General features: G+C 37.2%; 1 protein-coding gene across 3 annotated transcripts; it reads right to left on the bottom strand.

Annotated features, from left to right (window-relative positions):
• Positions 1-388: 388 nt before the first annotated feature.
• On the bottom strand, positions 389-14,794 carry smarcal1 (SWI/SNF related, matrix associated, actin dependent regulator of chromatin, subfamily a-like 1). Of its 3 annotated transcripts, none has more exons than XM_028437053.1 (18): positions 14,756-14,794; positions 14,150-14,618; positions 12,590-12,932; positions 11,047-11,097; positions 10,678-10,938; positions 10,545-10,595; positions 8,871-9,054; positions 8,520-8,670; positions 6,547-6,711; positions 6,388-6,453; positions 5,473-5,613; positions 4,576-4,794; positions 3,132-3,202; positions 2,923-3,025; positions 2,595-2,777; positions 1,655-1,755; positions 894-990; positions 389-780 (listed from the first exon to the last, which is right to left on the bottom strand). In XM_028437053.1, the coding sequence occupies exons 2-18, from the start codon at positions 14,480-14,482 to the stop codon at positions 643-645; spliced, it is 2,658 nt and encodes an 885-aa protein (XP_028292854.1). In that variant the 5' UTR covers positions 14,483-14,618; positions 14,756-14,794; the 3' UTR covers positions 389-642. The 3 variants fall into 3 exon arrangements, with proteins under 3 accessions (XP_028292854.1, XP_028292856.1, XP_028292855.1); XM_028437055.1 differs by having other exon boundaries at positions 14,760-14,791; XM_028437054.1 differs by having other exon boundaries at positions 14,150-14,787.
• Between the last annotated feature and the right edge of the window lie 541 nt (positions 14,795-15,335).

The following is a 15,335-nucleotide window of genomic DNA, read 5'->3' as shown; positions in this document are numbered from 1 at the left end:
TAATGCTTGCATTGACTATGTGCTCCCCCCAAAAAAGGCTGATTATACATGAGGGGAATATTTATTCTATTATATATGTATTGACAGTCTTCGCTTAAAATGGTAAAACAAATGGCAGATTTTAAACTGAGCTGAAAGTGAAAGGATGTTTCCTTCAGCTTTGAAAATGAACAATGAAACCAGTTAATTTGTGGTACATGTATTGAGCTTTTTCTGCTTCTTATTGACGGTTGCTATAGCAACCAACAAACAGCAATTCCATCAGGGTTAAAGTACTCTCTGCTTCTTGACTATAAATGAAGAGTCTGAAGTAACAGATTAAAGAAAATGCTAATACTGCACACAAGGGACACCAATAATAACTGATCTGTAATAATAACCGATCATCAAGTGATTCCACATGCTTTATTAAAGATACTGTAGGTACTTCAGCATTTTATCACATTGAACATCTTCCTCAGGTTTTAATACTGATATTTATTTTTCAAGGTCAACAAAATGCTTTTAATAAAAAATGATTTCAAAATTATACTAAGGCACTTCAATCCATCATGATGTTTCTAAAAAGAACACAAACTAAAGCAGTCCTAAATGCTCCTTTTTGCTTGAACGTGGCGTGGATGTGTTCACCAGTGCTGACCACTAGTGCTGACCACTGGTGTCCTCAGGTGGAAAATCCTCCCAGTCGTTTGCAGCCGCCATGAGGACGGCTTCGTCCATGTCATCATCTGCAGAGAAGGAACTCTGGAACATTTCCATGATGCTTCTTTGTTTGGAATCCTAAAAAAAAAAACAGAGATGACTTAAATTGGAATTCTCGACAGGTGTCCTGTAAGTAAAACATGTTTTAGGGACACCAAACCGCTCTGGGGGAGATGAACAGACTTGTTTACCTTGGAGTGGAAGTTAGAATTCACTGCGTTGTCGGAGAGGTTGGACTCTGACAAACCCACTTGCTCCAGGACGTTCATTTTTGACTGAATCATTGGCCTGGGATCAAATCACAAATGAGCTTTTACATCAGAGTTGATACAGTTAAATAGTTTTTGTTGTATGTACAGGTACATCTAAAAAAAAAAAAAAGAAATCATGTAAAAGATTAATATTTTTGGTCACTCAGTTCAGAAAGTCAAACCCTTATATGATATAGGCTCATGACACAGAGTTAAATATTTCAAGCCTTCATCACAGACAGCGGAAACTTCACACTGGACTGTCTGTGATGATTTGGGCTGTCATGTCATCTACTGGTGTTGGTCCACAGTCAACGCAGCCATCTACCAGGATATCGTAGAGCACTTCACGCTTCCTTCTGCTGACAAGCTTTATGGAGATGCTGATTTCATTTTCCAGCAGGACTTGAGACCTGCCCACACTGCCAAATACTGGTTCAATGACCATGGTGTTACTGTACTTGATTGACCTGAACCCCATAGAGAATATATGGGCTATTGTCAAGAGGAAGGTGAGAGACACCAGACCCAACAATGAAGATGACCTGAAGGCTGCTATCAAAACAACCTGGGCTTCCATTACACCTGAGCAGTGCCTCAACCTCCTGCTGTTTGAGCTCTGACTCAGTTGATGACAAATCCACGAAAATGAGAAAAACATTAAGGAAATTGTCACAATATTCTGCGACACAAACACATACCACAGGTAATCATCAGCCGTTCCCTTGGCAACCAGGTAATGAATGTTCACATTGCTGGTTTGTCCAATACGGTGAACTCTGTCCTCTGCCTGAATAAGAATCTAGCAAAAACACAGAAAACAATTCCCTTTAGTTTAAAGCATTCTGACCAAAGAAAGGAAGCCATTAGTGCTCCCACTTAGCACAGAAATGTTGTCTTGTTTTCAATCAGCAGCAGCGGCGACTGGTAAAAGGTCAAAGACTTCTTTACAAAAACATCATTAAAACACCATTACTCAAGCATATATTGAGTTATTTCATCTAAACTTGTCAATGGAAAGTGTATTCACTGTCACCAGAAGAAGATTCACCTTTTTTTTCAAAAAAAAAATATATTGGCCACGTTTACGCGAGAGCTTTAATTCCCTTTTAATTCAGAGTAAAAATTAAATCCTCTTTAAACTAATCTTGTAAACACCTAAATCTGAATGAAAATGACCATTCCGAAATAAACAAATCTGATTTAATTTACTGGTTTATTCTGATTTTAATTCCAAATAGAACAATTATTCGATCTTGTTAACGCTTAATTCCACTTAAAATTAATTCTGGTCGCTCTGCACGCGCTCATCCTTGTGACGACATAATCCAGGATGGCCACCAGGACCAGAACCGAGACTATTTATTTATCAAGAGCCTTAGAAGATATGGATAAAAATAAAAGACTGGATGGACAAAAGCATAAACATACGGACATTCACACGGACATCAGCAAACGAAACAACCCCCAGACATAAAGCGAAATTGAATATTTTATTTTCCATGTAAACCTCAGTTCGGAATTCTATTTCCATGTCAATACGAAGCAGAACACGTTGATTCCGAACCATTTAATTCGTAATAATTAATTCAGAATTAAAACATCATGTTACTGTGGCCATTGTGAATGAGACTCACTTACCCCGGGGTTCCAGAAAAGCTCTGCAAAGATCACCAGGTCTGCAGAATGTAGGGTGATACCCATGTTAGCTGCAGTAATCGACAGAACAGCCACACAGGTGTTGGTTGAGAACTGGAACTTTTCACAAAGCTGCTGCCGCTCAGCCGACGGCGTAGACCCGTCAATTCGGATCAAACCGATATTCTGTCAGGGAAGAGGAAAAGCAATGAATAGTTACTGTCTTTAAATTCTTGTTTAATCAAATGCTGCACTGGTCCAAGCTGGTTTTAACCTCCAGCGCCATTCAAATGACCCTCTCTCACAGCATCAGTGGTGACTCCTAACTCACCTTTTTTCTCAGATCAGTTGTGATGTGATCTAGAACCAACTTGTGATGGGCAAACACGAGAAACTTCTCCCGTCCACACTCCAGCATGTCTGTGATGTACTCCCTGCACACACAGAGAAACGTCATCTCAAATACACAGCATTTAAAGACTTGGTTTCATCTTTCATTTCCCTGTCAGTTCTAGCCTCCCATGCCTGGGCTGCACTTACATAATGGACTGTAGCTTGGCCTCTGCTGTGTGGTTGTAAAACACAAGGAGGGCCTCCTTCTCCTCCATTTTCTGCAACAGAAACATAAAGGAGCACAAAATAAAGTACTGACGGGAAACTGATGATTTGATAAGACAGCCATTTATCTAAGGAGCGGTGTGATTATGCACAATCAAGCTCAAAAGCTCATTGCCATCAGGGAAAATATGGCTGCACTGAAGTATTCTGGATCAAGTACTCAATTACATCTGATTAATTTGAGCTAGACACAGAGATCAGATTAACCGTTTCTTTTCTTGCTACAATCAAATATCTTTTACATATACCCATAACAAGTACACAGCCCATTCAAGCAGTGGTTCTCAACCTTTTCAGCCCGCAACCCCCAAAATAAAGGTGCCAGAAACAGGGATCCCCACTGTACCTGAAGGTGGTTGAACACAGACATTGAAGAACTGTCATGTGGAGAGTCAGCAAAATGATGGTCCATTGATCTATGAATCTGTGATAACCACATTTATTTATTGATCTGAATAATATCCACTGTTATTAAAGGAAGTTTATTATTAAAGATGGAAATCCTTGCTTTATCAGAAATTAAGTGGGTTAAAAGTGACAAAAAAATGGTGGGAAAGGTGGTGAAACGGGATTTTAAAAACCACAGAAATTAAGGTTAAAAGTTTCACATTGGAGTGGCCAAATAGTTTAGTTTAAACTGGCAAATATTGGGCATGACAAATCGTGAATGTGGTTAAATTGGCAAAAATAAGAATGATATATGATGAAAAGAGTTTAAAAGTGACAATAATGGGTCAACATATGCAACATTAGGTGGGAAAAGTGGTGGATGGTTTATAAGTGACAAAAATGTGTTGAAAGTGGAAAAAATGTGCAGAAAAGGCATTTGAATTTAATAAAGAAGTGGCTGAAATGGGAGTAATGCAGCAAAAATGCTTTAAAAGGAGCAAAATATGGCAAGAAAAAGTGAAAATAGGTTAAAATATGGCAAGTTTGGTGTAGTGGCAGGAGAAAATTGTGAAAAAAAATATTCTTAGTTTTTTTAAGGCATCTGGACCCCTCCCAGTGTCTCACGATCCCAAATGGGGTCCTGACCCCAAGGTTGAGAACCCCTGCATTAAAAGGATATAAATCGACGTTTTCTGCCAGTACTGTAGTATGAAACAAAGCTGAATACATTTCTAGGTTGTGATTGGTGGCATGATTTCTTCTATTTTCATAAGGTTATATATTCTTATTTAATGTGTTTAACAGGTCAAGGTACAATGCTGAGTGGGTGAGTCAGCATGTTTTTTCCTAAACAATCAAATCAAACATGGATAAAAATAGAACAATAAATCTATTTACAATAAACAAAATGTATTATAGCACATGTGAGGACTTATCTGGGCTTCTTCTGGTTATTTATGAGTTTAAAAGGTCTTACGCTGCGATGTCCCCGAGCCAGCTCCTGAGCTGCAGCAGAAAGGGCAGCTTTGGTGCGAGTGTTGATCCCGTCTATTGTCACAGTGACCACTTTACGTTGCTTGGCAGGCAGCTGGGAGAGGACGTCCGACTTGAGGCGACGCAACATGAGACATTCCTCCAGCAAAAGCCTCAACTCGCCAAGATTGGAGGAGCCCGAATAGTCCCAGCCCCACGTCCCCTGCAGGTGAGGTGAGGTTACCCCCCAAAAAGGGCAAAATGCGGCAATTATTGGACAGTAATTGTAAAAACATTTTATTTAAAATACAATTTTAGGGATTGTTTTGATTTTGTCATGTGCGGCTTAATTTAATGTAGTCAAAAAGACTAATGAAGTAACTAATAAATACATACTTTGATCTCCTGACATGTTTCTGTCAGCTATCAGGGGGCGTGGCCAGCCTGACAAAACTGTCAAGTTGGCCACGCCCAGAAAAAACTCCTAAGGGCACATCAAAGCAATCAGAAGATGACTCTGAGGAAGACTGACAGTCGAAACATGTCAGGAGATCAAAGTAAATTTCCTGAAAAAAGTTGTCTGAATAAATGAAAACTTAACATATTATTAAAAAAGACAAAATTAACTTTGGAATTAATAGATTGTACTAGCTCAAGTTATTTTGTGCATCTGAAGTGTATCTTCAGGTTGATGTAATTGCATCCGGCCCCAGTGGACTAAATTGTGAGATCGGTCGCTTTTTTTTCTTGACTGAAAAAAAAATAATCACAAATTCCTCAGATTTATATTTCATTTTAAATCGATGGCTCGGATGAAGAAGCTCCAGAGGACAATCCCAGAGGAAGGAGACTCAGTGCGGATTAACACACATCAAACAATGCTTCTTCTGAAACACAATACCTGTCTGGCATCGCAGTACCGGACCCCGAATTCATGCATGCGAGGGAAGAGTGTCGGTCTGACAGCCAGAATCTGTGTGTACAGCTCCGAGGGTCTGGACATGGCAGGCGTCCCAGACAGGAGGATCACTCTTTTTGCTGCCTGAGGACAGAAAACAACTTAGAATAGTGCACTGACTCATGAGTAACACTGCTGCATAACCCTGATACTGTACCAAACTAAAGTTAGAATTGACCCGCAAAGTTTTAAAAATTAACTTAAAAATATATATTTACTCAACCAAATGACACAAATGAATTTTGTTAATAAACCTTAAAACTTTATCTGACTTGGGTCGTCGTAAATGCTGAAATTCCACAGGTGTTCTCAATCTTGGGGTCAGGACCCCATTTGGGGTCACGAGACACTGGGAGGGAGTCACCAGATACCTTCAAGAAACTAAGAATATTTGAGCCCAATTTTGCGTTACTCCCATTTCTGCCACTTCTCCATCAAATTTTAATCCCTTTTCTGCACCTTTTTTTCCAACCATGACATTTTCTGATTAACCTCTTTTCACCATATTTCATGCTTATTTTTTGGCCAATTTAACCACATTCACAATTTGTCATACCCAATATTTGCCAGTTTAAACTGATTGTTCCAATATTGACACTCTGAACCCTTTTTAACACTTTTTCTGTCAGTTTTTGGCCACTCTAACTTGCAACTTTTAACCAATTTCTGTGCTTTTGAAAATCCCATTTCACAACCTTTTCCACATGACTGCGGTTCATTGTAACTTCATTTCTGTGTTCAACAAACTTCAAGTATAGTGGGGGTCCCTGGTCCCTGCCACCTTTATTTTGGGGGTCGTGGGCTGAAAAGGTTGAGAATGACTGTACTTAAGTGTGCATTGCAAATAGTAATGTGTACCTTTAACAAAGGCAAAGCTGCTTTACAACGAGCGGTCTTCATGTTCTTCAGGAAGTGAGACTCATCCTGTGTAGAAGAACAGGAGTGTATTTTTATTCCTGCATTTCCAGGTAAAAAAACGATCAACTATAGTGGAAGTCAATGGTTTTATCAGCTGACCATGATGAGAACATTGAAGGGGTTTCCTCCTTGCTGCTGTTTCTCCATCCTGCTCAGCAGGTCATAGCTGATGATGCTGACCAACCCAGACCGAAGCTCGTCTTTGGCCTTCACCACCACATTGATGCTGTCTGGATTCAGAGAGGGGAGCCAGCGCCTGAAGGCCTGCAGACAGAACTGATGATTCATACAGGAGCCGCAAGCAAAAAAGTACACAACGAAACTGAAAAAGGAATCTGTATCTTATTCTTTCTTATTATGATTAAGAAATAGATTCTGTGTGACTTCTGTTTGCTGGAAACGCTGATATAGAGTTTTTTTTAACTGTCTGTGAGATGCTTGATTTGAGCGTAATATCCATGACCATAATAATCAGTAGCTGAACCAATAACTCCTTTAAAAATATAGATTAAAGAGCCAGGAAAATACAATGTATTACAGCAATCACTCCAAATCAGTGCTTCACTGGTCAAATGATCAAATCTACTGGCGTGTCAGTGAAATAAATCCATTAACTTTACTTTACTGCTGGCATCGTTCACGTTGAAGAAAAAATATCAGAGAGTACAAGCGGTCCTCAGGGAACAGCTTTAGCATTCCTCAAACGCAGAGTGCCACATGCAGAAATCAGCATTATAATGTGAAAGGAAGAGCTTTAGTCCAAAAGACACTATGAGATGTGAAATAACCAGATGTGTAAATAGTACTGATATATTCTACTCAAGTAGAAGTAATGTTACTTGATAGAAATTGTACTCAAGTACAAGTAAATCGTACATAAAATGCTCAAGTACAAGTAAAAAGCAGCTCAATTAAATAGTACTCAAAGTAAAAGTTACTAGTTACTTTCACCCCTCATGTTTATTTTTGGTAATAAATCTTGCCACGGTTCCCTTGCATACTGTAAACATCTCATGTATGTTTTGATGGCACTTCGGGATTACTATTGTTGAAATTTGCGCTACATAAATAAAGTTGAATTTAATTTAATGTATAAACCTAAAAAGGAAGAGACGAAATCTTGCACAATTGGAGCTTAATTTATTTTCTACAAAGGCATCTGTATAAAATGAAAAGTTTGTCAAAATTAGAGGTGTCCCGATCTGATATTGACATCGGTCCGATATCAGCCAGAAAACAAATATTGGATTTTATCAAACTGCATCTAAAATAGAATACTGTAGATATTATGTTGAAGGTTAAAATGTATGTAACCAATTGGTTAATAATAAATGAGTCAGTTTTTCTCATACCTACCGTTGCTGACTATTGTTCTCTGTCACAAAATAAGTCATAAAAGTATGTATGATTCGTGCTGATATCGTATAGGATCAATATCGGTATCAACCAACACGCAAGGCTGCAATATCGATATCTTATCGGAAGTGAAAAAGTTGTATCGGGACAGCCCTAGTCAAAATGTATAATGATGTTTTTTTTTGTATATAAAATAACACCAATTAATTAAATTCAAAATAAAAATAAAAAACTTCTCAATCTCTAAGTATAGCTACATTTTATTTATTTATTTATTTATTCAGTGCTGTTTTGGTGCTGTGCATCAAATTTAATGTGGTTGGTTGGCTATGATGTGATGCATTTGATTGTTGTCTGGTCAATTAATTTTTAGTAGTTTCACAATGTCCGTTGATCTAATTAAAGAAAAAAAATTATAATAATTTACTCAGTAACGGTTTAGTGTAGAAATGTAACGAATTACTTTACTTCTCTTAAAACGTACTTAAGTAAAAGTAAAATTACTGATTTAGAAATATACTCAAAAAAGTACAAGTACCCATAAAACCAACTAAAATACAGTAATGTGAGTACTTGTAATCCATTACTTTCACCTCTGCAGATAACCCCCTAACTGAAAACAGAACGCAAGAAATAACAGGAAACACTATCCAAGAAAATAAGTGTTTTTTAGTTTTTTTAATTGAAAGCATAAATAATTGATTTTTCTCTTTTACCTCAGCCCAGGTGAATCTCACTGAGGAAGGGGCCACCACCAACAAAGGCCATTCCTTCCTGTAGTACGCTGCAATGCAGATCGCCTGCACCGTCTTCCCCAGGCCCATGTCATCAGCCAGGAGGAGGCGGCCCTGCTTTGAAACTGCAAAGCTGCAAGGTCAAATGGAAAACTCAAATGAAAGACTTTAAAATCAGCCAACACAGCCCACAGCCAAGACGAAACATGCAAATATTGACTGATTGCGACAAGAGGAAAATTGCATTTGAATATTTGTCCCCTGGTGTTAGGGTTCTTGGCAGCAGCTTGCAGAAACAGAAAAAAGCACTAATGGCTACCCAAAGGCACCTACTTAACTCCTTCCCTCTGGAAGGGCATGAGGCTGAGGGTAATTGTGGAGTCGATGGCGGAGAGGTCGGCTTCTGGGACGTCTGAAGAGCTGGCCTCTCTCCCATCGAACCTGGCAGAGAAGGCCAGGATTACTGCCCTGGGAAGAGGCTCCACCTCCACTGCTGCTATCCCACCGAGGAGATCCACTGGGTGTGGAGCAAAGTACACGTCTCAACATCATGGGAACAAACAATATACTGTATGACAGTATAGTAGAGAAGCTAAACAGAGCCTAGGCCAGGGCTTCCCACCTTTTTTGGATTGTGACCCCTCTTTGATATCAAGAATTTCTTGTGACCCTAAAGACATTTTTTTTCAAGAGCTACTTTTTGATCATGTTCTTTTAAAGGTTTCCTACAGCGTCAGTCAAATGAAATTCAAGACTTTTTATTATTGCCAATATAAATTAAATCGAAGATCAACTTCACAGTAAACACAATTGGGGAAAAAGAACGCCACATTAATTACATAATGTTAGGGTACATTTTTTCCAATGTCTAGTGCAGACGTGCAACTGGACACCCCCAAAGTAAAAAAAAAAACAAAATTACACAAAAAGATGGTAAAATACACTAAAAAAAAAAGACAAAATTAATCAAATTCATTCCAAAAACACACAAGATGACTACAAAAATAACCAGAAATCTATAAAACAACAACCAAAACAGAAAAAATAAAAACCATTAAGAAAAATCTTTGTTGGACAAGCAATTTTCGCAAAATTTATATTTCCCCATGTTGTTGAAAGTTGCTACAAGCATAAAGCACACCTGGACATAGTCACGCTGTTTTGTAATTGGTTCCACTGTCGTGATTGCACAATGTTAAGGTAATATATACTTTTTTTAAAAAACAAATTTTACCATTTATTTTAAAACGTGAGACTAATTACAATCAGAACATCATACTTATGTGTTAAAATTTAAGACTTTTTAATGACAATTAAGGCCTTATTTTCATGAATTTAAAGACTTTTTTAAAGATAAGCAGGAACCCTGTTTCAGATAAGAAATGTTTAAATGCATAAAAAGATTTTAAATATGTAGTAACGTACGTGCTCACTTAGATTTTTTTTTTTAAATGTTACTTACTAAATTACTTCTGTAATTTATTTTGTTATTCTAAGTGTCAAAAATATCATGTGGTGCAACTATCTGGCCATGACTGCTGTTTTGAAAAAAAATCTTCAAAATTACTCTAAATGGCTTATTTTAGTTCTATTATAGTCTTGTATACGATTTCAAAGTATTTCTATTTTAATTTCCATCACAATATTCATGCAAACCTTGCCCGATGATGCCCATTTTATGAAATATCAGCAGTGAAATCCTTATACGTCATCGACCAAATACAGAGTAGCCAGGATTAGTGTACAAGTTGTGTCAGCTCTGATATTTTTTTAACTGCATTTTATTATTATTATTATTATTATTATTATTAATAATAACTAGATCGATATTTGTGAAAGTATATAATAAAGTTGTTTAAGAATGTGCATTTTTTTATTTAAAAAGAATACCTAAAAAAGTTCAAAAATGTCTTCTAATCAATTTTATTTCTTAATTATTATCAAATACTTGACATTTTGTGTGACCCCAAGATTGAAAAGCCCTGGCCTATGCTGAATGACACTCACTGAGCATCTTGTAATCCTCCAGAGAGAAGCTCCACTTTCTTGTTTTCATGTCTACAACACAAGTTTTACGTCAAACTGAAACAGACTACAACAAAAGTGTTACGTGTTCTCATTGAGGAGATGACACTGTTACCGTAGTTCTTTGTGGGCATTTGTTTAAACGCTGTAATGACATCAACATGGTAACCAACGTCGACCTCGAACTTGGTCCGAGACACCAGGACACACTGGCCCTGCAGAACAGCCCCAGGTTTCTGCCAGCCTTTACACAATTTCAGCACGGCTGACAGCGTCACGCTGTCCCGAGCTCGACTCACGGCTGCCGTGAGGTCAAGAGCTTCCTTTCCCTCCAAAGGCTTCAAATACACAGAGGGAATACCAGCAGCTTCTTCCACTGCACCACAGGCATGAGAGGATAAAACAGAGGAATGCAAGCTGTTAAAATTGTTTTTTTTTTTGTTTTTTTTTATGATACCAGCTGGAATATTTTTTATGTCCATACTCAGCTGCCGATAGTCCTCATGGCTGAAGTTCCACATCTTTGTTGAGGGGTCTAAGAAAAAAAACAAAAAACTACTTAATTACATGATGACTACATACTATACAATTAGGGCAAAAGCATACAGTAACTGTATATTATATTAAACTAGGGTTGCAAAGGGGCAAAAAATGTCCAGTACATTTCTACGGGATCTTTAGCTCTGGAATTTTGTGAATATTCAAAATCATAAACTTTTCATAGAAATGATTCATTGGAATTAACCAGAAATTGGAGGCAACTTTTATTTTGTTCTATATTTAAGGTCCATGTTAAAGGACAACCTTCAATTTTGAAAATATACCATTCATTCTCATGGAAAGCTTCCAACTTTTAAAATTCCCGGGATTTTGCAACCCTAGTTATAATGTTGTGTTTTATAAATTGTAATATTTTGAATGGATGTCATTATTTATGTTTGGACATGATACAGTTTAAAATAGCTTCCAATTTCCGGTAAATTCCAATAAATACGGCAATCCTCATGAAAAGTTTTTATTTTGAATATTCCCAAAAATGCAAATATTGAGTTCCCATGAAATCCTACATTGGACTTGTCATTAGTTTGCATTCAATGCATGCAAAAATTAAATCTAAATTTTACCCCTTGAGCCTTTTTGTCATACCATGAGTACCCCCTCACTCACACGTGTTCATGATTCTTCAAAAGTCTCCCACAACTGAATATTCAACGCCAGTCATTTTATTTCATCTTCATAATTCGAACAATTAATATTCAAGCATTGTCTTCTTATTTAACTCAAATTAAACAAAATGATGTTGCCTTCGAGGCAATGAATATAAGAAATAATTTTACAGTAAACTTTTGTTTTATTAATACTGTATGATTGATAATATATTATGATTACATTGTTATTAAAGAAAAATAATGAAGTTGAAATTAGAAAAGAAATAAATAAATAGAAATAAGTAATATAAAGAAATAAATACAAATAATTCACCTGCCTGTGTATATATAACTTTGATGACATTTACCACAAAATGAGCTTCTTTGAATATGCCCCCTTTAAACAGGCATTTAAATTTTAAAATCAAGTCATAGCGCACACGTATGATTTTATTGAAGGACTTATGAAATGACTGAGAATGTTTTTATTATCTTGAAAATAAATTCCTAAATTGTCCACGTACCCCCTGCAATGTGCTCACGTACCCCTGGTTGGGGACCACTGATTTACATAACTGAAAAAACTTGGTTGTTTTAATGTAAATATTAGTAGTGGGGAAATAGCAGTGACAACAGGTACAGAAATATAAGTTCATTTTCAATAAGAAGCAGGAAGTGTAAACTTCATCCTGCTCCTTTTTCAGGCACAGTTACAGACAGATTTTGTTGTTGTCATAGCTTTCTTAATTGTTTCATTTCTTGTTTATTTTCTTTTTCTTTTTGGAATTAAAATTGCTTATGTCTGAAATGAACATAACACAAAACATGTGCAAACAAAACCTACGGATATGCAGGTGAATTACACTGATATTCACTTACCATAGTTTTTGGAGGGGATGGACTTGAAAACGTTGATAAGCTGTGCATGGTACCTCACTTCCACTCTGAAGCGTCCCTCTGTGTGAGACACACACTTCCCTCTCACGGACACACACGGCTTTTTGGCAGACGCAGCTTTTGGTGTGAAAGTGTTGGACGGTAGCTGAGCCACAGCAGCCTGGGCAGGTTGGATGCTCCGATTGTAGAAGGAGCTGCTGGATGTACACGCGGTGGCATCGGAGGTGGGATTAGGTGTGGCCTGAACAGGTTTAACACCAGTGCTTAGTCCACTAGGGTTGTTTAGATGCTGGTTGGAGAAAGGGAGAGGGTCCACGAGTTGTGTCTGATAAGGAGAGGGAAAAACAGGATTATAATAGAGTATTTTAACATTGAATGGCAACAGACAGGCCCTAGGCCAGGGATGAGCAACTCACCACGGGGGCCACAAAAATGTGATCGCATCTGATCCGAGGGCCACATTATCACCATTCATGTTAGCATTTAGAATAATGATTGATCTGACCAATTCTGTCATTTTCTGCATTTATGTTGTTGATTTGTCAGTTTCTGGGGTCACTCTGTATTTTTGTTGTTTTCTGTGTTTTCCTGTAATTTTGTTGACAGATTTGGAGCTATTCTGTAACGTGTTGTTGTTTTTTGTGTTTTCGTAGTTATTTTGCTTGTTTAAGCGGTTTTTGTGTCCGTCTTTGTTGTTATTTTGTGTTTTATGAGTCATTTTGTGTATTTTTGGAATTTCTTGTGTACTTTATGCATTTTGCTGTGGGTTTATTTTGTGTATTATGTTTAGGGATGTCCCAATACAACATTTTCACTTCCGATATGATACTGATATTGCAGCCTTGCATATCGGCCGATACCGATATTGATCCGATATGATATCAGCACAAATCATGCATACTTTTATTACTTATTTTGTAGTGTGGAATGTTAGAAAAGGCTTGATCAAGTGATATTACTCAAACAGAGAACAATAGTCAGTAACAGTAGGTTACTTTGTTGGAGTGTGAACCACAGTCACCTATGGACAGAAGTGCTGGAGCGGAAAATTTTATCGGAGAGCTTGTATCGGTGATTTTAAATGCAGGCCGATGAAATCCGATATTAGTTTTCTGGCTGATATCGGATCGGGACGCCTCGACTTATGTTAGCTTTTATAATCCTTCCAACTTCTTGAAATATAATTTTTGGGGATTTGTTTTGGGGGCCGCACAAAATTAGACCAAGGGCAACATGTGGCCCCCGGGCCACCAGTTGTATTTACAAAGTAAATTACATTAATCACTTTGTAAATGGATGAATTTGTATAAATAAACATCTGATGGTATTGCGACACACTGTAATTATTATGTTGAATGATGTTCTTCTATTTCACTTGATGTTTAATAGGTGAAAGATTTCAGTTGTTTTTAATTTTATTTTATGAAGGACATTGTTTCATTTTGTTGTGATTTTTGTTGGGACCCCAGGAAGAATATTTTTCACTAATGGGGGATTTTATTTCAATAAAACAATTGTTGAACATTGTAACAAAGATCTCACCTGTTTTATTGAGGTGCCTGTGATCAGTTGACTGGTTTGGTTTCCTGACGTAAAAGGCTTCTGGTGGCTTGGATGTTGAGTTTGGTTACTCACACTCTGTGGATCTTTCTTAAAAGGTGGCACAAAAACCTTTTTTCGTGGTGCTTCAGTTCCTGTGACATGATGAATAGCAGTAACGTTTTGTACTGGGATGGAGGAGTTGCTGGTGCTGCTTGGACTATGTCTCTGTTGTGTACTTGTGGTTTGTCCAAGTCTCTGAGCTCTTCTCTCTAAAGCCTTCCTTCTGTTCTCCTCAATCTTTCGCTGCTGCTCCTCAGTGAGCTGAGCAGACATTTTTCTAAACCTCAAGGACGAGGCCCACCAACACAGTTAAAGCTGCCATTTGGATTTCCTTCACCTGCGGCCAAATCGCTTCACAATCAACCACGGCTAACGGTAGCTGCTAAAGCTAATCTGCAAGAGAGTTAACCTGCGAAGAAAAAGCACTAATGAAAACACTGCATAAAATGAGGCGGGTTTGGCAATACGTACAGTGATTAAATTCAATTAATGACTAAAGTTAGTGATAAAGACGCTAAAAGGCGGGTCGGACTGTTGACAACTCACTCACTACTGTTGCTGCTTGCCACGCAGGAAGTGACGTCAGAAAACCGGAACTTATATTCCAGTTCGCTGTTGCCTAGCGACAACGATAAACTATAAACATATTTTTTTCAATAAAGTACTTTGTTTTACTGTCATTCTAAACCCGATTTAAACTTTCATGCCCTTGTACCTTTCATAATACAAGGCTAATTAAGCTAATATTAATTTTTTTATAACGTTTATTTATACAGGTATAGTCCCATAGAGCCAAGAAGGCCTCATTTAAGAGGGCACTAATTTGGATAATACATTAATAACTTAAAACATACAATTTGAGTTACAGACAGACATGTTAAGTGCAGCAAAAAAAAATTATTAAAAAAAAATCATACAAAGTTATTATAAATACTAATTGACCATGCTCAATGTTACAGACTGATTTACAGATCTATTGATATATTTTCAAGAAAAGTAATGGATGTATTAAATTCTTTATCAGATTCCAAATAAAAAAATGTATATAACATTATTTATAATTATATTGAATGTTTTATAATAAAAAATCAATAGCAAAATGTTGAAAAGAACAACTGCATTTCAA

This window comes from Gouania willdenowi, chromosome 21, assembly GCF_900634775.1.
Source record: "Gouania willdenowi chromosome 21, fGouWil2.1, whole genome shotgun sequence".
NCBI classification, from domain to species: domain Eukaryota; kingdom Metazoa; phylum Chordata; class Actinopteri; order Blenniiformes; family Gobiesocidae; genus Gouania; species Gouania willdenowi.
This window is presented reverse-complemented; position numbering and strand designations above follow the sequence as displayed.

Coding starts and splice junctions, on each gene's coding strand:
- smarcal1 (XM_028437053.1), bottom strand. CDS start 14,482: ATGTCTGCTCAGCTCACTGAGGAGCAGCAGCGAAAGATTGAGGAGAAC. Junction 12,933..14,149: donor CAGGCACCTCAATAAAACAG/GTGAGATCTTTG, acceptor TCTCCTTATCAG/ACACAACTCGTGGACCCTCT. Junction 11,098..12,589: donor CATCCCCTCCAAAAACTATG/GTAAGTGAATAT, acceptor TTTTTTTCTTAG/ACCCCTCAACAAAGATGTGG.